The 19,304-nt window shown below is 37.7% G+C and overlaps 1 protein-coding gene across 1 annotated transcript in view; it reads right to left on the bottom strand.

Moving 5' to 3' along the window:
* LOC311590917 (uncharacterized protein) overlaps positions 1-19,304 on the bottom strand; it is a gene marked incomplete at its 5' end in the record, with an annotated part of 71,249 nt that overhangs the window by 7,147 nt on the left and 44,798 nt on the right. The window contains 3 exons of the mRNA XM_084770210.1: positions 8,481-8,708; positions 11,053-11,865; positions 12,148-12,430. Coding sequence (XP_084626336.1) covers positions 8,481-8,708; positions 11,053-11,865; positions 12,148-12,430 — 1,324 coding nt within the window. The remainder of the gene's footprint in view (positions 1-8,480; positions 8,709-11,052; positions 11,866-12,147; positions 12,431-19,304) is intronic.

The raw sequence follows: 19,304 nt of genomic DNA, 5'->3' as shown, positions 1-19,304 counted from the left end.
CCAGTCTGTAGGCTGTTGCTTTGTTCTCTTGACAGTGTCTCCTGCCTTACAGAAGAAGCTTCTCAGCCTCATGAGGTCCCATTTATTAATTGTTGACATTAATGCCTGGGCTGTTGGTGTTCTGTTCAGGAAGTTGTCTCCTGTTGCAATATGTTCTAGGCTCTTTCGCAATTTTTCTTCTAAGTGATTTAGTGTCTCTGGTTTTATTTGAGGTCTTTAATCCACTTGGATTTGAGTTTTGTACAAGGTGACAATTATGGTTCCAGTTGCATTTTTTTACACATAGACATCCAGTTAGACCAGCACCATTTGTTGAAGATGCTATCCCTTTTCCATCGAATGGATTTGGCTTCTTTGTCAAAAATCAAATGACCATATGTGTGTGGATTCATATCTGGGTCTTCGATTCGATCCACTGACCAACCAGCCTGTTGCTGTGCCAGTACCATGCTGTTTTAATTACTATTGCTTTATAGTACAGTTTGAGATCAGGTATGGAGACTCCTCCAGAGCACCTTTTATTGTACAAGATTGTTTTAGCTATTCTGGGTTTTTTGTTTTTCCATATGAAGTTCAGAATTGAACTTTCAATGTCTTTAAAAAATTGTGTAGGTAATTTGATAGGGATTGCATTGAATCTGTAGATTGCTTTTGGTAGGATGGCCATTTTTATTATGTTAATTCTCCCTATCCATGAGCAAGGTAGATCCTTCCATCTTCTCATGTCATCTTCAATCTCTTTCTTTAGAGTTATGAAATTTTTTTCAAACAGGTCCTTCACTTGCTAAGTAAGAGTAACTCCTAAGTACTTTATATTGCTTGTGGCTAATGTGAAGGGTGTAGTTTTCCTAATTTCTTCCTCTGCAAGCTTGTCATTTGTGTATAGGAAGACTACAGACTTTTTTGAGTTAATTTTGTATCCAGCCAATTTGCTGAAGGTGTTTATCAGCTGTAGGAGTTCTCTGGTGGAATTTTGAGGGTCACTTATGTAGACTATCATATCATCTGCAAATAGGGATAATTTGACTTCCTCCTTTCCCATTTGAATACCCTTGATCTCTTTAAGTTGTCTTATTGCTCTGGCTAGAACTTCGAGTACTATATTGAAGAGATATGGAGAGAGTGGGCAGCCTTGCCTTTCTCCTGATTTTAGAGGAATTTCCTTGAGTATCTCACCATTTACTTTGATTTTGGCTATTGGCTTCCTATATATAGCCTTTATTGTGTTGAGGAAAGTGCCTTTTATTCCCGATCTCTCTAAAACTTTAAACATGAATGGGTTTTGGATTTTATCAAATGCTTTCTCTGCATCCAAAGAGATGATCATGTGGTTTTTTGTTTTCAGTTTGTTTATGTGGTGGATTACATTGATGGATTTCCGTATATTAAACCATCCCTGCATGCCTGGAATGAAGCCTACTTGGTCATGATGAATGATATCTCTGATGTGCTCTTGTATTCGTTTTGCTAGTATTTTATTTAGTGTTTTTGCATCGATGTTCATCAGAGAAATTGGTCTGAAATTCTCTTTCTTTGTTGAGTCTTTGTGTGGTTTAGGTATCAATGAGACTATGGCCTCATAAAACGAGTTTGGTAATGTTCCATCCCTTTCTATCTTTTGGAGTAGCTTGAAGAGTATCGGTATTAGCTCGCCTTTGAAGGTCTGGTAGAATTCTGCACTGAAGCCATCTGGCCCTGGGCTTTTTTTGGTTGGGAGACTATCAATGATTACTTCAATTTCTGTAGGGGAAATGGGACTATTTAGCTTGTTTATCTGTTCTTCACTCAACTTTGGCAAGTGAAATTGATCAAGAAAATCATCCATTTCCCTTAGATTTTCAAATTTTGTGGCATATATGCCTTCAAAGTAGGATCTTATGATTCTTTGTATTTTTTCAGTGTCTGTTGTTATGTCTCCCTTTTCATTTCTGATTTTGTTGATTTCCATACTGTCTCTCTGCCTTTTAGTTAGTTTGGCTAATGGTCTGTCTATCTTGTTGACTTTCTCAAAGAACCAGCTCTTGGTTTTGTTGATTCTTTGGACTGTTTTCTTAGTTTCTATTTTGTTAATTTCACCCCTGAGTTTGATTATTTCCAGACGTCTACTCCTTTTGGGTGTTTCTGATTCTTTTTTTTCTAGGGCTTCCAGTTGTGTCATTAAGGTGTTTATGTGCGATGCTTCCAATTTCTATTTAAAGGCACTTAGTGCTAGCTTTCAATGTATCCCACAAATTTGGGTATGTTGTTCCTTCATTTTCATTGAATTTCAGAAACTCCTTGATTTCTTTCTTTATTTCTTCCCTGACCCAGGTGTCATTTAGCAGAGAGTTGTTTAGTTTCCACATACGTGTAGGCTTTTTGTTATTTCCGTTGTTGTTGAATTGCAGTCTAAGCCCATGATTATCTGATAGGATACAAGGTATTATTTCAATCCTCTTGTATCTGTTGGGGCTTTCTTTGTGAACTACGATGTGATCAATTTTGGAGAAGGTTCCATGGGGTGCAGAGAAGAAGGTATATTCTTTCTTGTTTGGGTGAAACGTTCTATAGATATCTGTTAGATCCATTTGACCCATGGCATTGGTTAATGATGTTATTTCTCGGCTTAGTTAGTTGACTATTTAACAATATTTTGTATCTTCATTACATTCTTGTTTCAACTCCTCACTCAGTGTCTCATTGTATACAAATAATCAAGGTTTCACTGTATACTCCCAGAGGTGATTTGTGCTCTTGATTCTTTGGGAACTCTCTTATAATTTTTATTTTTTCCATTGCATCATTTAAATTTTATTTCATGGTTATCTTAAAAGGACTCAATATAGCATGTTGTCTCGCCCAAAAACTAAATAAAAATAAACTGATGCCCAAGGAATTCATGATTCAAAGACATATATCTTTCCAGTGGTACAGATGTAGTTAAAAATATATATCTCAATGTAGGATGAAGCTCAGTTATGAGCACTCATGCAATTAGGTGTGTCGTTAATGCAAGCTACAAAATAATTACATTTTGTTTTTTTCAAATTTGACATTATTAATTCAGATCACATGCTGAATTTTACTACTTACTTGTATCTTCATGTTCCCATGCTTTCATCCAGGTTCCTTCTTCTCCTTTCTCTGTGTGCCCAAGGGCCTCCCAAGGGGAAGTGATCGAATATGGGTAAGTATAGGTCATGTCAGAGGCAGAGCCTGCTGTACACAACTGTGGAGAATGAGTTGTCCACTCTCCTCATTCTTCCATACCACATTCTGCACTTCACCAGGTGTCCAGCAGCTAGTCCCAGCATCTGTGCTAATCTACTGCTTGGTGAAAGCTCTCATAGGACAACAATTTTGAGCTGATATATTCTTGTAAGTGAATATATTCCATGCATGAATTTCTGGGTCTTTGTAGCCTCACTTTGGATGATCATTTTAGTTTTATACATTTGTCTGCAAATTTCAAGATTTAATTGTTTTTAAAAGCTGAGTGGGATTCCAGTGTGTAAATGTACCTCACTTTCTTTATACATTCTTTGGTTGAGGGGCATCTAGGTTGTTTCCAGATTTGGGTTGTGGTGAACATAATTGAGAAAAATTTATTTGTTGTATGGTTGAATGTCTTTTCTGTATATGCCCAGGAGTGGTATAGCAGTGTATTTAAGTATCATTATTCTCAATTTTCTGAAAAAGTACCAGATTGATTTCTGTAGTGGTTGTACAAGTTTACACATCCACCAGCAATGGAAGAGTGTTCACCATTCCCCACATCCTTGACAGCATTTTCTGCCACTTGAGTTTTTTTATTTTGGCATCATGATGGTTGTAGGATGGAATGTCAGATGTGATTTCATTTACCTTTCCCTGATGACCAGGAATATTGAGCATTTTAAAGTGTTTCTCAGTGTTTCCCATGAAAAATCAAAAACCCAGAATACCTAAAACAATCCTATACAATAAAAGATCTGGATCAATCTCCATACCTGATCTCAAACTGTACTATAGAGCAACAATTATTCAAACACCTTGGTATCAGTATAGCAATGGGATTGTGGATCAATGGAATCAAATTGAAGACCCAGAAATAAATCTATGCACATATGGACACTTGATATTTGACAAAGAAGCCATATTTATTCAATGGAAAAAGGATAGCATGTTCAATAAATGGTGCCAGTCTAACTGGATGTCTAGATGTAGAAACATGTAGTAGACCCATAGTTATCATCATGCAAAACCTCAAGTCCAAGTACATTAAAAAGTTCAACATAAACCCAGAGTCAGTAAATCTGTTAGAAGAAAATGTAGGAAAGAGCCTGGGACTCATTGACACAAGAGACACGTCCTGAACAGAATTCTAACTGCCAAGGCCTTAAGGTCAACAATTAATAAATGTGATCTGAAGAGGCTGAGAAGCTTCTTTAAGCAGAAGACAATGTCAACAGAACAAAGTGACATCCTACAGACATCTGACAATGGCTTAATATCCAAAATTTATAAAGAGCACAAGAAATTAAACACCCACCAAACCAAATAACCAAATTAAGAAATGGGTCTCAGAATTCAATATAGAATTCTCAACTCGAATTGCTGAGAAACACTTAAAGAAATATTCAACATCCTTAGTCATCAGAGAAATGCAAATCAAAAATACTCTGCGATTTCATCTTACACCCATCTATATGGCAAGATCACAAACTCAAAGGACCGCACATGCTGGCGAGGATGTGGAGAAAGGGGAACACTCCTTCATTGCTGGTAGGAGTGGAAACTTGTACAACCACTTTGGAAATCCATCTGTCACATTCTAAGAATACTGGGAATAGTGGAACCTCAAAATCAAGGTATTCCCCTCTTGGAATATACCCAGAAAATCCTCCACCACACAAAATGGACACATGTTCACCGATGTTCATAGCAACCTTCTTCATAATAGCCAGAACCTGGAAACATCCTAAATGTCCCTCAGTCAAAGACTGGGTAAAGAAACTGAGGTACATTTACACTACGGAATACTACTCAGCTTTTAAAAACAAGGAAGTCTTGAAGTTTGCAGACAAATGGATGGAAATAGAAATGATCTTATTGAGTATGTTGACTGAGACCCAACAAGACACACATGACATATATTCACTAATAATTATGCAGTGGCCCAACAGTGATGTCCCATGAAAGTCTTCAAATACCAGGAGTTTGGGTCAGATGTGGGGACCTCTTGTTTGGACTCTAGGTGAGAGAAGTATGGGAGAATAGAGAAATAGAAGGATCCAGAGGGTCCTAGAAACCTACAAGAAGAACATCATGATTGGTAGATCTGGACCCAGAGGGCTCTGCTCAAGCTACTGTACCAACCAAAGACAACACATGCAGTAAATATTGAACCCCTATTCAGATCTAGCCAAGAGACTGGGCATTATCCACAGTCATGTGGAGAGTGGGGATTGACTGTGAAATGAACTCTGGAGCCCCATATTTGACCACTTCCCCTTGGTAGGGAGGCCTGGTATCACTCAGAGAAAGAATAGAATGGCTGCCAAGATGAGACTTGATGGGCTGTGACCATATGGTGAAGGAGGAGGGTCTCCTTCTGTCACAATCTTAGGGGATGGGAATAGGGTGAAAGAGGGAGGGAGAGTGGAATGGGAGGAGACAAACAAGTGAACAAAAATTGAGAAGTAATCTGAACATAATAATAATAATAATAATAATAATAATAATAATAATAATAATAATAAAGATTTTCATGAACAGTGATTGTTAGGCCATTTTCTTTGTTTCAGTTGTCTTAGAGGTTTCAGGGCTTATTGCTTTTGGATAACTGGGTTTTGGAGATGCCATATTATTTTGATGCTTATCGTTTGTTTTGGCCCGTTGGCCTTTAGTCATCTTGCTGTCTCTGATGTGTGGTTGTAGTTTCCATTGTCCTTTTCTGACCATCGAGAGCTGGTCATAGGTGAATGGCTTTATTTGGAGACCTCTCACTAGTAGGTATCAGGGAACCATTTCCTGAGTCATGCAGGTGACCTAGGTTCAGATCTGGGAACTCTCCATGGATTGGCAGGTGGTAGAACTTTGAAAAGATCCACTTGTGTCCTCAATGTGAGTTTTCCTTTGGTTACGAAGGCCCAGCAACTGGTACCTTGCATCCCACTGCTTGACCAAACACAGAGAGCTAGGGTGCTGTCCACTTATAGCTTTGTGGCTAATGTTTAGGGACCCTTCCTTTGTTTGCACCTGCTTTGACCTGGGAACTCTCCTTGCATTAGGCTGTTTAATTGAGGATAGATCAACTGGTGGTACACACCTTCATGCCTCTCCTCAGCTATCAGACCTAGACTCTGGTACCTATAGCCCACAGTTCAGTTTGAGATTGTGTGGCTATGCAGAGTTCAGGCTATGCAGGTGGGCTCCCCCATATACATATCTCAATGAAGAAAAAATAAACATAAAAATGAAGACATGGAAAGAAAGAACATCACTACAATGATGTAGACTTAAATAGAAGAATGTTCAATGACACATTAAGCAAAAAATTAATAATTGTAAGAGGATTCAAGATAGCAGCACAGACAGATGGCTGTCTGATCAGAGAGACTGAGCCAAGGGACTGAGCTGAGAGATTCAGAACACCAGAGCTGGAGTACCCTGGGTGAGAGGAGCCCACACCTGTGGCACACCTGTGCCTGGGATATTTCTTTGTATTACTCAGGGAATGTGAGTTCAGATCTTTCTGTGCTCCAAACCTTGCAGTTTCACGTGAACCTGAGTAAACAGACTCTGGGGCCCTCCAGCTCACTGTTCACTCCCAGATACAAAGTCAGAGATGTAAAGTGCAGATGCAGATCTCAGGCAGACATCCAGACCCTTGGTCCTAGGGTTATGCCCACAGTTAAACAGTGATGTCTCTGTGGACCAGTTTATATGGTCTGATGCCAGACCCACCCATGTTCCAGACAGTGTGGACCCCTCTCACCCAGGGTACTCCAGCTCTGGTGTTCTGAATCTCTCAGCCCAGTCCCATTGACTCAGTCTCTCTGATCAGACAGCCATCTGTCTGTGCTGCTATCCTGAATCCTCTTACAATTATTATTAATTTTTAGCTTAATATGTCATTGAACATTCTTTTATTTAATTCTATAATATTGGAGTCATGTTCTTTCTTTCCATATCTTCACATTTGTGTTTATTTTTTCTGCCTTTAGATATGTATATGGGGCAAGGCATTGTTTATATTATTTTGCATTCTGTATACACTTCCAGTGGTTGTTCATGTAATATTCTCCTTAGATGTGGTTATAACAAACGAGTTTTCATTTCTTACCGTAGAATTCACATGTATTTCAGTAGCTACACATTTAGCTCACATTTTCTTTTCTTAGATAGACATTTCTCATCACACTGAAGAGAATAATTTACTATCAGTTTTATATATTCTGAGCAATATGACATATAACTCTATATGAAAATGGAAGACATTCTTGGAGTTGAATCATTTAAAATTCAATGAACTTTGAAACTGGGTAATATGAGGTAAATACCTTAACATCATCCACATCAGAACTCATACCTATAATATTGAGAGATATACCATGTGGAATTTCTTTTCTTAAAGTCAAATTTGTATTACTAACAATCCACATAATACAGAGAATTCAAAATGAAATCCCATTATTGATTAGAATTCATTATACCATAATTCAGGGAGTTAAACAAGATTTTTCTGGTGAAAAATTTCTTCTCTAGGGCCGGAGAGATTGTACATTGTCACTAATAATTATTGCTCATGAAGAGGACCCAAGTTTGACTTTGAAAACACATTTTCTGTCAAAAGTTCATCTTATGTTCCCAGGAATATGAATCCCTTCTTGGAATCCATGTGTATTACTTGTGCCAGTATTGCAAAGACATATATACAAATAAACCGCTCATAAACATGTTAATGAAATAATTAATTGAATAAAAACCAAGGTTATAAATATTAGAAAACCTAACATGGTTCATGAAAATAAATTTATATATAGAAGCATTTAGAATTTAGAAGCCCAATGTAAAAATAATGAAACAGTATTACATAATAAAATGAATGATTTATCTATTTTTCCTTACTCCATCCTTACAATAATCTCAATATCTTAGACATCTGTGCCAGATATCCAACAGAAATTTAAAAATCACTGTGTTGTAATAAGACTGGAGTCAAGAACCTATTGCTCACTTTAGAACAAGTAATATAACACAGTAATAAAAGACAGTATTATAGTTATATTAAAAACCAGAAACAGCACTGATATTAGAAATGTAACTGTATGGAATTATGGAATGTTCAAAGAGTTAATAAATATATCACATCAAAAGCAAAAATAACAAACATAGTATAAGAGGACACTTTTTCATCCCTTATCTGACAATCTATTTTATTTCAGTAATTTAGAATGTACACACATGACAGTGTTTACTGGCCAGTCAGATAATCAGTACAATCAGTTCAAACCTACCTTTGTACTTCCTGTGGCCCACTCCATCATCTCTGCAGATAAATGGAGCTGTTGATCATGTGAAAAATAGGGGCTGAAACTTCCAATCTTCACCTTAATTTCAAGACCTTGTTGCAAATTGGAAGTATAGAAAATGTCACATTCCTCCTGCAATTTTTCTCTTTGGTTCATATTCACTCTGTCACCAACTGGATTTGTGAAGTGGATATTCCTCAGAATGTCATAAAGCTGAAATAGAAATAGCATACTGTAGTGCATAATTCTTTTCTTGAAGCCAGACAGCGTAATCTGACCTTATCCTAAACAGAAGTTTAATGAACGTATCCAGGAGCAAAATATCAATTAAAGCAACTGGATGAATAAAATTAACATCTCTGTGACCATCTGGAGAACTAAGACATGGTGGGCTTCTGGGAGGGTATGAGAGTGAGTCTATGTGAGACTCCAAGTAGCAAGGGTCATGTAGACTGGACAGGACACTTTCTGGAGAGAGAGGAACATCAACTCACCCAACTAAATTTTAGCCCAAAATTTACCCTGCCTACGGAGAATGCAAGGATAAAGATAGCAGTGAGATTGATGGGATATCCAACAATGCCTGGACCAACAGCTGAACATGCCTTTGGGAAAAGCCAGACCCTGACACTATTAATGACAATCTTCTATGCTTGCACATGGGAGCCTAGCAAAGCTGTTCTCTGAGATCCTACAACTGATGGAAACAGATGCTGAGATTCACAGCCAAACACAGGGTGAAAGGTATGAAATTTCGTGGACAAGTTGGGAGGAAAGGAAGAAGTATCTGGGAGTAACAAGAGCTCTACAAGTAGGCCAAAACAGCTAACTAACCAGGGCCCAGAGGGGCTTGTGGAGATTGAAATACACAGTAATGATCATGCATAAATTGGGTCTAGGACCCCTACACATATAAAGCCAATGGGCACATCAGGCTTCATGTGTGACCAATAATTATGAGAGAGCAGGAGTCAGATTAGGACTCAGTTGACATCTCTATGATCACTACAACCTGATGGCGATGCCTCGCATGGCCATGGGGAAGAAGAAATGCTAAGCCCTGCTGCAACTTGAAGAGCTTGGGTGAGTGAGGAATTCACTTTTTGAGGAGTAGGTAGTGGGGATGGATGTAAAATGTGACTTGGAGTATCTGATAGAAGAGCTTAACCTCAGGATATAAAGGGAATAAATAATTTAGTTTAATTTTTAAAATACCATAATGTTCCTAGAATTTTGTAGCTCATACTTGCAGAACAAAACCAGATATACAGTATGAACACACACAGACACACTGGCACACACACACATTATCACATACACATACACACATTTCTACACATAGGGAGGTTCCTTAATCATACAGAATGTACGTACAACACAGGAACACAATTATTTACACAGGAAATATGTATACATGCCCTCAAACTTACAAAATATGAGCGCACACAGGTACAGAAACATACAGATGTAGAAGAGTACAAAACACATTCATAGGCACTCACACACATTCATTGACTTGTACTCAGGAGAAAAAGATTAAAACAACCACATAGCGTGACACTGACAGAAAGATAAATTTATGGTCCCATCCAACATACACAGAGAGGCAGGTATAAAGCCATACATACATAAAGTCACACACTCACACACACACACACACACACACACACACACACACACAGACACACACACACACACACACACCACATATACAAAGCAACACAGATATTCCTACATGCAAGCACATTGACCAAAACATAAAAAATACAAACTCAGTCACCTCACAACATGTTCACTGACAAATCCTCATGGAAAGATACAGGCAAATAGCAACACACATACTAAAGACAGTGCTACATACAAAAATTTATGTTAACTTTCAGAAATAATTGGAAAGATGGGCAGGTGGAATAGAAACATCTATACACAGCAACAGCAACACAAATATGTAAAGCAATGCAAAACAACAGGAAGAACATAAACATATAGAAAATGATAAGTATACCTTTTCACTTATGAACAAACATGTATGTAGTGAATTGAATTCCAGCACTATTTCTTATGTACTTACTCTCACAAACCCAAGTAATCATCCTAATACCTACACTGGGTGTTGAATCAGTTTAAAAAACTTGAGAAAACAATCCATAAATTTCTGACAACATATTAGACAATTTTTGAACACGGGCTTATCCTATCATAATAGAGGGGATTAATTGGCAAACACTGATTATACTTCCAGTTTTGATCAGTGTGATGATATTAAGGTTGTTTGTATCAAAGTCAGTAGGCATCATAAACAAAATTCCCTACCACACTAATACCTTTGTATTTTGCATTTTTACTGGTATTTCTTTTCGTTTTTCTTTAAATAATTTATTAATATTAATTCCAATTGCTATCCCCTCACTTGTATCTCCCCATTAACCCCTCTCTCACTCTTTCACCCTATCAAGCTTTATATTTCTTTTCTAATAAACTCAGATTGTGTCTGTGAGAGCCTTCTAAAAGTATGTCTTTCATGACATTAAACATTTTCCAATAGAAGAAACAGTACCTTCAAACAGATAATATTGATGTTGTTCAGTGTGCCTATTTCCTGATGAACTAGATATTGAAATATCCATTCATGAATGGCATGGGATGAGGCATACACAGCATTGTATATGGCATAACTGCTATCACTAAAGGCCATGTCAAAAGTGTGTTCCATTAGCCATTCCAATGTGGCATTGGTTGAACAGTTCTTCAGTGAATTAAATTTATATGCCAAGGCTTCACAGTTAAAGTTCATCCACTCCTGGCTTGCAAGATATTTGTTAGAGTATTTGATAGCATCCAATGCTTGGACAAACTTTTTGAAACCTGAAATATCTGGATGATGGTGTGCAAAAGTAAGAGTCCCATGAAATGAATCAAGTGTGTAGTCTCTCTTACTTATATTGTTATCCCCCTGGGAGGTTGTGATCCATATTCTCTTTATACCTAGAGATTCCCATTTTCTTAAGCTCAAAGCTAGTGTATCCTCTATTTCACCATAAATGATGACAACATTTGTGGAAGATGTCATGATTCGGTTGTAATACACTTCTGCTCTTGACATGTATAACTGCATGTTGACTGGAATCATGCTCACAAAGGCAAAACAGACTGTGTTTTTTTCCATCTCTCTCCTCAAATAAGAGAGAAATTGTATGCCCTGATCATTGTCTGAGATGACTAGCCCAACCCAGTTCCATCTGAAATAAAGTATGAAGGAGACCATGGCCAGGGCCAGAGATATGTCCTTATGGCCCATCTGATATAGAAGAGGAAATTGTTCATGATCATTTAGGACAGGATGGAAAGGTCCAAATGAAAGCTGAAGGACCTAGGACACAGGTAGCAGCATGAGGCAGCATGAATATGTAAGAACTTGTAAACACATTTTACTTCAGAGAGTTCTAGCAAAACCTATTAGCTGTTATGTGTTCCTCATCTCTATTTCAAAGAAGGACATGTGGAAGACCTATCATGTCTCTAAATACTCAGGCCCTTGAACAAATAGATCAATATAATCATGAGGTAATTATCCTTCTTAAACTCTTCTTGGAATCTCTGAATTGTACCAAAAGAGACATGATATCAAAATTCCCACTCCAAAAAGTCTCACCTTATGAGTCGTGAAGAATTCCAATAATATCCGCATAGTTGCCGTTGTTTCCCAGCCTGGTCCTGTAAGTGACACTGCACACTTTGGATGTCCTGAACAGTCATAATTAAGGCTAACATTGTTTATGATCATATGATTATGGGTGGTGAATTGTGACAGTGTTTTACAACCAAACATGATGTAGTCAAACAGAGAGATATTTGGTAAAAGAGCAGGGTTCCTGCTGATTTCATCCATGGAAAAAGCCAATGCAAAAGCAAATCGCTGGCTCTTTGGTGTTGTGCTGTAAAAAGATACAGTGTTTATTATGGACAGTGATATACAGGTAATCATTTGTCATAAATAAAAGAAATATCCTTTATCGAACAGTATATCCTCCCACCTCCAAATTGACACAGATGTCCTGTGTTGTGAGATTATATTGACATAAGAAGCTATAAATTATAAAAATTTTAAACACTCCTGAGAGTGTGTCTCCCATATATAATATGTGATATTGACATCTTCCACAGAGAGTGTTTTATGTCTTGTTTTTGAATTCGGTCTCAGGTGGTAAAGACATGATCCACTCAGAATTAAATACAATCAGTTTCCATTTAAAAATTGTATCTCTGTGGTGTTTTTATTTATAATAATAGGCTCTATTAGAATATTCTTTACCTATGCACAGGACATTTATAATTGAGAATTTCATTAATAGAAAAAGGATTTCATATTCAGGCCTTGTGCTTTCAATAATTATATCTTACAAGAAATGTTGGGAAACATCAATTATTTAAGATGTACCAATAGCCTAGTTGTCCAATGTTCTGTGTTTGAAAACATCTCTGAGAAATTTAGAAACTTTGTATGAGTCCCATAATTCTAAGACATTCAGCTATGCAAACAAAATTACTGAGAGAGAAATGAAAGTGATAAATATGACTTAAGTCTCAGTAAATAAATATTTCAGACATAAAGGGAGAAGATGTATGGCTATTAAATAATGGCAAAATTGTATTAGTAAGTAGCTTCTCTGTCTGTTCTCAAGTGTTGCCACCTATCACACGACACAACTGTCACTCAGGCAAGCAAAAACGGGATGCAAGCTGTCACCAGGATGGGTGAAAGCCTCACTTTTCAAATAATCCAAACATATCCTTTACAGTCCAAGAGTGTGGAGAACTTGCCTTGGTTGTACATAAAAACTAGTGTGTGTACAACTATACAAGTAAAGTATGGAGCAACAGGAACATAGTTCCCACTGACCTGATTTCTTCCTTCCAGTCTCAATCCATCTTCAGAAACCACAGTGTGACCAAGTGCAATGCATTAGAATGAGTGTCCTTGTATGTATGTGTAAGGTCTCAAGAGCTATGTGTACCACAAACACTACTAACACAAACACTACAAATATTACATGCACTAGGAGATACAGTAGAGTGTATAACCATTTACTGTAATATACATAGGATAAAACTTGTTGAAACATATGGGATTGCTTTCAGTCAAACATCACTGGGTATGGCAAAATGGAAACTATGTTTGGGAGGGCTATATCTGTTGGGTCACTGTGAGGGATGTTTTTAATCATCATAAAGCTTTAAATGATATGCCTAACAGAAATGAAACCAGTACACTAATGAAAAGGATTAAAAGTAGAAAAAGCCAGGTATCTGTAAAGAAGTAGTGGTTCACCCTTGGCATGTGAGAACAGGACAGAAGACTCAAAGTATTGCTATGATCCTCATCAGATACCTCATAAAATATGTGTCACGATATTTACATGGAAGATTTTAAAAGCACTTACCATGTATTCAGATATTTCTCCCAGTGCTCTCTGTTTATTATCTCAGAGGTTGGTTTAATGAAGAAGACACAATTTGCCCCCAAGTCCAGGTCTTTATCTTCCTTCAACTTCATTCTCCAATAGCACCTAGGATGAATTAAACTGTCCAGGAGAAGGGGGATGTTCAGTAGCAAGAAATGGAAAATCCAAGCACACATACTTGTCCTGCCTTAAACCTGGGCAATGTAGTATCTGAACTGCCATCAGCACATCTCAAATGAGCACCTATGGTTTTTGACCTGCTTTTATTTCTCTGGCCAAAGAGACTCTAGCTGTATGTTCTTGTTTACTTGTTTTTCACACTGATTCCGATTACTGGATGAATGTTTAACACCCTCTTCCCTGGGGTTATGCACCTGATGTCCACAGTCCATGGGAAAAGCATGGGTAGGTAAATAAATATGTGAATAGTTCAGTCCCAGCGTCCATGAGTGAAATAACTCATGTTTTAAAATTGAAAGCCCCTTGGAGAAAAATCTTTTTTTCAAAATTGTTCCCTGGAATGTCCTAACAAAACTACTGTGTGAGTAAAATTATAAATGATCTCAGTGTACTGTGTCAAATGATCAACAGTGAGACGTGCAGAAATGGTTAAGGAAGGACTCACTACACTCCAATATGGGGACACAGTGGGAATTGTATTATAAAATCCAATTCAGAGAAAGACTGTATACATTTAGAGCAATTGAGACTCAAATAGCAATCATACTGGGGACAATGCTACATTTTGCACTGGTACAGATTATCCAAACAAATTCTTTGCTTCCATTGCCTTGAATATCATTATACATGTCCAATATAGAGATCTACTCAGTACTACTGTATCCAAAAATATCTATCTTGTTTACCAATTAAAGGTTGATATTTAAAGGTTCAGCAAGATCTATAGAGAACATCAGACTTGTGTACCTTGTTTCAAATCCTAAAAAATACCAAGCAGTCCTACACCCAACCAATCCTTGTTCATGAGAATGTAAGCTGAATATTTGACTTCTAAATCATTATCTCCCTCCCACATACTCCATTTTGAAATTCAATACTGTGTGCTGACCCATTTCTTCTACTTTTTTGATTTACTAAATTGCTTTTTCTCATTTTACATTCCAGTCATGGCTGTGAAAAAGTATTGTCTTGAGTATCTCAGAAGCAAATAACAATTGGAAAGCAATACATTGTTTAATCTGTAAACACTTATTTGATTTTTCTATTCATCTACTGATGAATTCATGCTCATGAGCTTCTTGAAATGCACATGGACTGCAAGAAAAGCAGGACAAGTGCAGAAAATTGTCGGGTTTGTGTGCTAATATAGAATATTTAGCATTTGAGATGAGAGTTCAAGGATTGTATTTTACTCTGTGTCTTGTTGTATAGTTAAGAAACATCATTTAACTTATACATGACCTATTGTCCTGTGATGAGCTCTCCTGGAGTGCTAAGACATGGATAGAAAGGAAAGTCATCAGGGAAGGCTTTTCTAGGCAGACAGAAAAAAAATAATCTTTAAGCTGGCAAGTGAATTTTCCACTATGTAACGTGGAGCATGGTATCCAGTTTGAGTGTGTAATAATTATTATTTATTTAAAAATTTATACAATGTACTGGGATTCCTTATAGAACAGTTACTCACACGTGTCAGGGACCTAAGAACATTTGTCTCTCTGTCATCCATATCTGCTACTAATCTTCCTACTGATTTCATTCCTCAGTTCAAAATCCTCCTTTTGATTCTATGTCAATTTTGAGTCTATGCTTGCTCAATTTGTGAATTAACTGTGGTATTTTCTTCTGTAGTTTTTCAAATACCGGCTTCACCTGTCACCCACATCTCAATCTTTTCAGCCATTTTCAGGCATAAGTACAGTCCATACATGGCCCCTGGTTGATGTTTCACTTTCATCAAGCGCCGTTTAGCACATATTTTTGGCCGTTTTGGTCTTGTGGAGGTAGTGTTCCCTCCAATGCCTCCTTTGCTTCCAGTTTTCCACAAATTGTGTGCTCTGCCACATGCTTCAGTGTTAGTCTCAGCATTCATTTCAATTGATTACTTGGTTGAGCCTCTTGACGGAGGGCTATGGTAGGCTCCTGTCCGTGAGTATAGCAAAGCATTGTTAATAGTGTCCGAGGTTGGCTCTCTTGCGTGGTGTTGCTATGAATTACTTTGCCATTCCCTCAATTTCTGCTCACTCTTTATCCCCACACATCTTGCATCCAGGGAAAATTTCGGTTCAAAGTATTTTTGGGTTTGTTTCTGTTCCCCACTCAGTACTAAGAATGCAGTCTAAATAGAAGTTGGCCTCTTCACTCTACATGTGCCTTGCTGGTAGGTTGTCTTAGCTAACGTCACCATGATACCATTTTCCTCTGACTTGGTATTGAGCTGATGATTGAAGAAGAAACTTCTTAATTATACTCACATCTCCTCTGCAATTCTCTGTGTCTCTGGACTGCAGCTGAATTCCAGGGTGCTAGGCATCTGCACAGGTATTTATTGGTGATGCCCCTTCATATCTAAATCCCCCCCTGTTTCTTCTGATTCTAATCAGATTTTTCTTAAAGATTTATTTATTTATATATTTTATTTATTTATTTATTTTACACTGGCTTTTTTCTTTTTTTATTATTAATTTATTCATATTACATCTCAGTTGTTAGCCCATCCTTTGTATCCTCCCATTCCTCCCTCCCTCCCGCTTCCCCCCTACTCCCCTCCCTTATGCCTGTGACTGAGGGGGACCTCCACCCCCTATATATGCTCTTAGGGTACCTAGTCTCTTCTTGATAACTTGCTATCCTTCCTCTGAGTGCGGCCAGACCTCCCCATCCAGGGGACATGGTCAGATATGGGGCAACAGAGTTTGTGTGAAAGTCAGTTCTCCTTCTCCACTCAATGGTGGAGAATGTCCTGTCCATTGGCTAGATCTGGGTAGGGGTTCGAAGTTTAGTGCCTATATTTTCATTGGTTGGTGCGATAATTTCAGGAGGACCCCAGGACCCTGATCCGCCTGTCATAAAGTTCCTCTTGTAGGTTTCCAGGACCCTCTGGATCCTTCTATTTCCTCATTCTTCCAGGCTTCTCTCACTTAAAGTCTCAATAGGATGTCCTCCCCTCTGACCCACTTTCCTGGTAAGTAAAGTTTTTCATGGGACATGCCCCTTGTACTAGTGTCTCGATATAAATGAGTATATACCATTTAACTCTTTTTGCTTCTGGGTGACTGAATTGAAAATTTGATCCATATTTGCCTGCGTGTTTTAAATTATTTTTTCATTCCTCTATCGCTTATGTATAGGCTCATCCCATAGTCTCCACGAATACACTTAACCACAACCTATCATTTGTTGTTTTTGTTTGTGACACATGTTACACAGTGTAGTGTAGGTAACCTTAAAATTTGTAATTTAGACTAGGGCACTTTTACCCTTATTTTTGATATAATGCTTTAAATTTTTTATTTTTAAACTTGGTGAGAATTTTAGATCTATTTTGAAGAAGAGTGTAGTAAATGCACAATGTTTTCCAATCCATGGTCATTTCTTTAAGGCAGTGTATCCACATGAACCCTGGTTGGCTTAGAGTCAATATGTAGCACAGACTTGATGCAAAAGAAGACTTTCTTTTTTTAATGTTCACTTTACATCCTGATTGTAGCCCCCCTCCTTTATACTTTCCTCCCTTTCTCTCTTCCTCCCTTCATAATCCTCAGTAAGGGCACCACTTGTCCCCCAACATCTGCTCTCAGGGTGTGAAGTCTCACCTGGCCTACCAGTATCCTATTCCTGGCAATGTCATGAAGCAAGGGGGAAGTGATCAATGTGTGTGGCCACAGTCCATGTCACTAGCATGGCAGCATGTCAAATTATGGAACCCACAAGGAGAATGTGCTGCCTATCTACTACATCTCAGAAGACTGTCTTAGTCCTCACCATTGTGGTCTTGGGTGATGCATCAGTCTCTTCAGCACCCTTTTCTCCACTCAGATTTGTGTGCTCCATTGGGCTCCTTGTGGTGTTTCTGACCCCTCCAGGCCCTTGTATTCCATAACTCTTCTATAAGATTCTTTGTGCTCCAACAAAATATTTGATTGTGTGCCTCAGCTTCTGCAATCATTCAAAGGACCTTTGTTAGGATACCTATCATTTTCTTCACTTGTTTTATGTGTCTATTCTATTTGTCCTTCTGAATGAGAGTTAAACATTCTTCCTAGGGCCCTCCTTGTCATTTAGTTTCTTTAGGTATCTGCATTATTGTGTGGTTATAATCTATTAATTGGCTAATATACACTTATAAGTGAGTACATGCCACATGTATCTTTCTGGGTCTGGGTTACATCACTCATGATAATTGTTTCTAGTTTCATCCATTTGCTTGCAAATACAAAGATGTCCTTGTTTTTAAAATCTGACTGAAATGTACAACAGTTTCTCTTTCCATTCTTCAGTTGAGGGAAAGGTAGGTTGTTTCATGATTCTGGTTATTACAAATAAAAACTGCTGTGAACATATTTGAGCAAAATGTACTTGTATAGTGGAGCATCTTTCAGGTATATGTCCAGGAACTGGGACATGTAGTAGCTATATTCCCAGTTGTCTGTGAAATCAACAGATTGAATTCCAAAGTGGTTGTACAAGTTTGCATTCCTGCCAGCAATTTAGGAGTGTTCCTCTTTCTCCTCATTCTTTCCAGCAGGTGCTATCACTGGATATTTTTACCTTAGCTATTCTGAGAGGTGTAAGATTGAATCTCAGAATGGTTCTGATTTGAATTTTCCTGATAACTAGGGACTTTAACTAGTTGTTTAAATGTTTCTCAGCCATTCAATATTCCTCATTTGAGAATTCTTTATTTATTTCGGCACCTCATTTTTCGCTATCCTTTTTGTTTTGGTGGCACTTGATTTATTGATTTACTTACATATTTTGGAAATTAGCCCTTGATCATATGTAGGTTTTGTGAAAATGTTTTCTTCATCTGTATACTGTTATTTTGCTCTATTAAAAGTGTCCCTTGTTTTACAGAAGTTGTCAGTTACATGATGTCCCATTTATCAATGGCTGAACTTGCAGCATTCTATTGGCATTCTCTTCAGGAAGTTATCTCCTGTGTCAATGAGTTCAAGACTCTTCCAGAATTTTTTCTAACATATTTAGAGTGTCTGGTTTTATGTTGAAGTCTTGAATCCACGTTTGAAGGAGAGATAAGGACATTTTTCTTTAGATCACAAGTCGGGGATGAGAAAAGACTTGTGAGAGAGCAGGTGATGTTTATCCCCTTAGAAGTTGAACAACCATGTGGGGGAGATTGGTTACTAACCACCTGGAAAACATC

This window comes from Acomys minous, assembly GCF_964271855.1.
Source record: "Acomys minous genome assembly, chromosome: 20".
In the NCBI taxonomy this organism is placed as follows: Eukaryota; Metazoa; Chordata; class Mammalia; order Rodentia; family Muridae; genus Acomys; species Acomys minous.
Note: the sequence above shows the minus strand (reverse complement) of the source record. Positions and strands in the feature narration are given on the sequence as shown.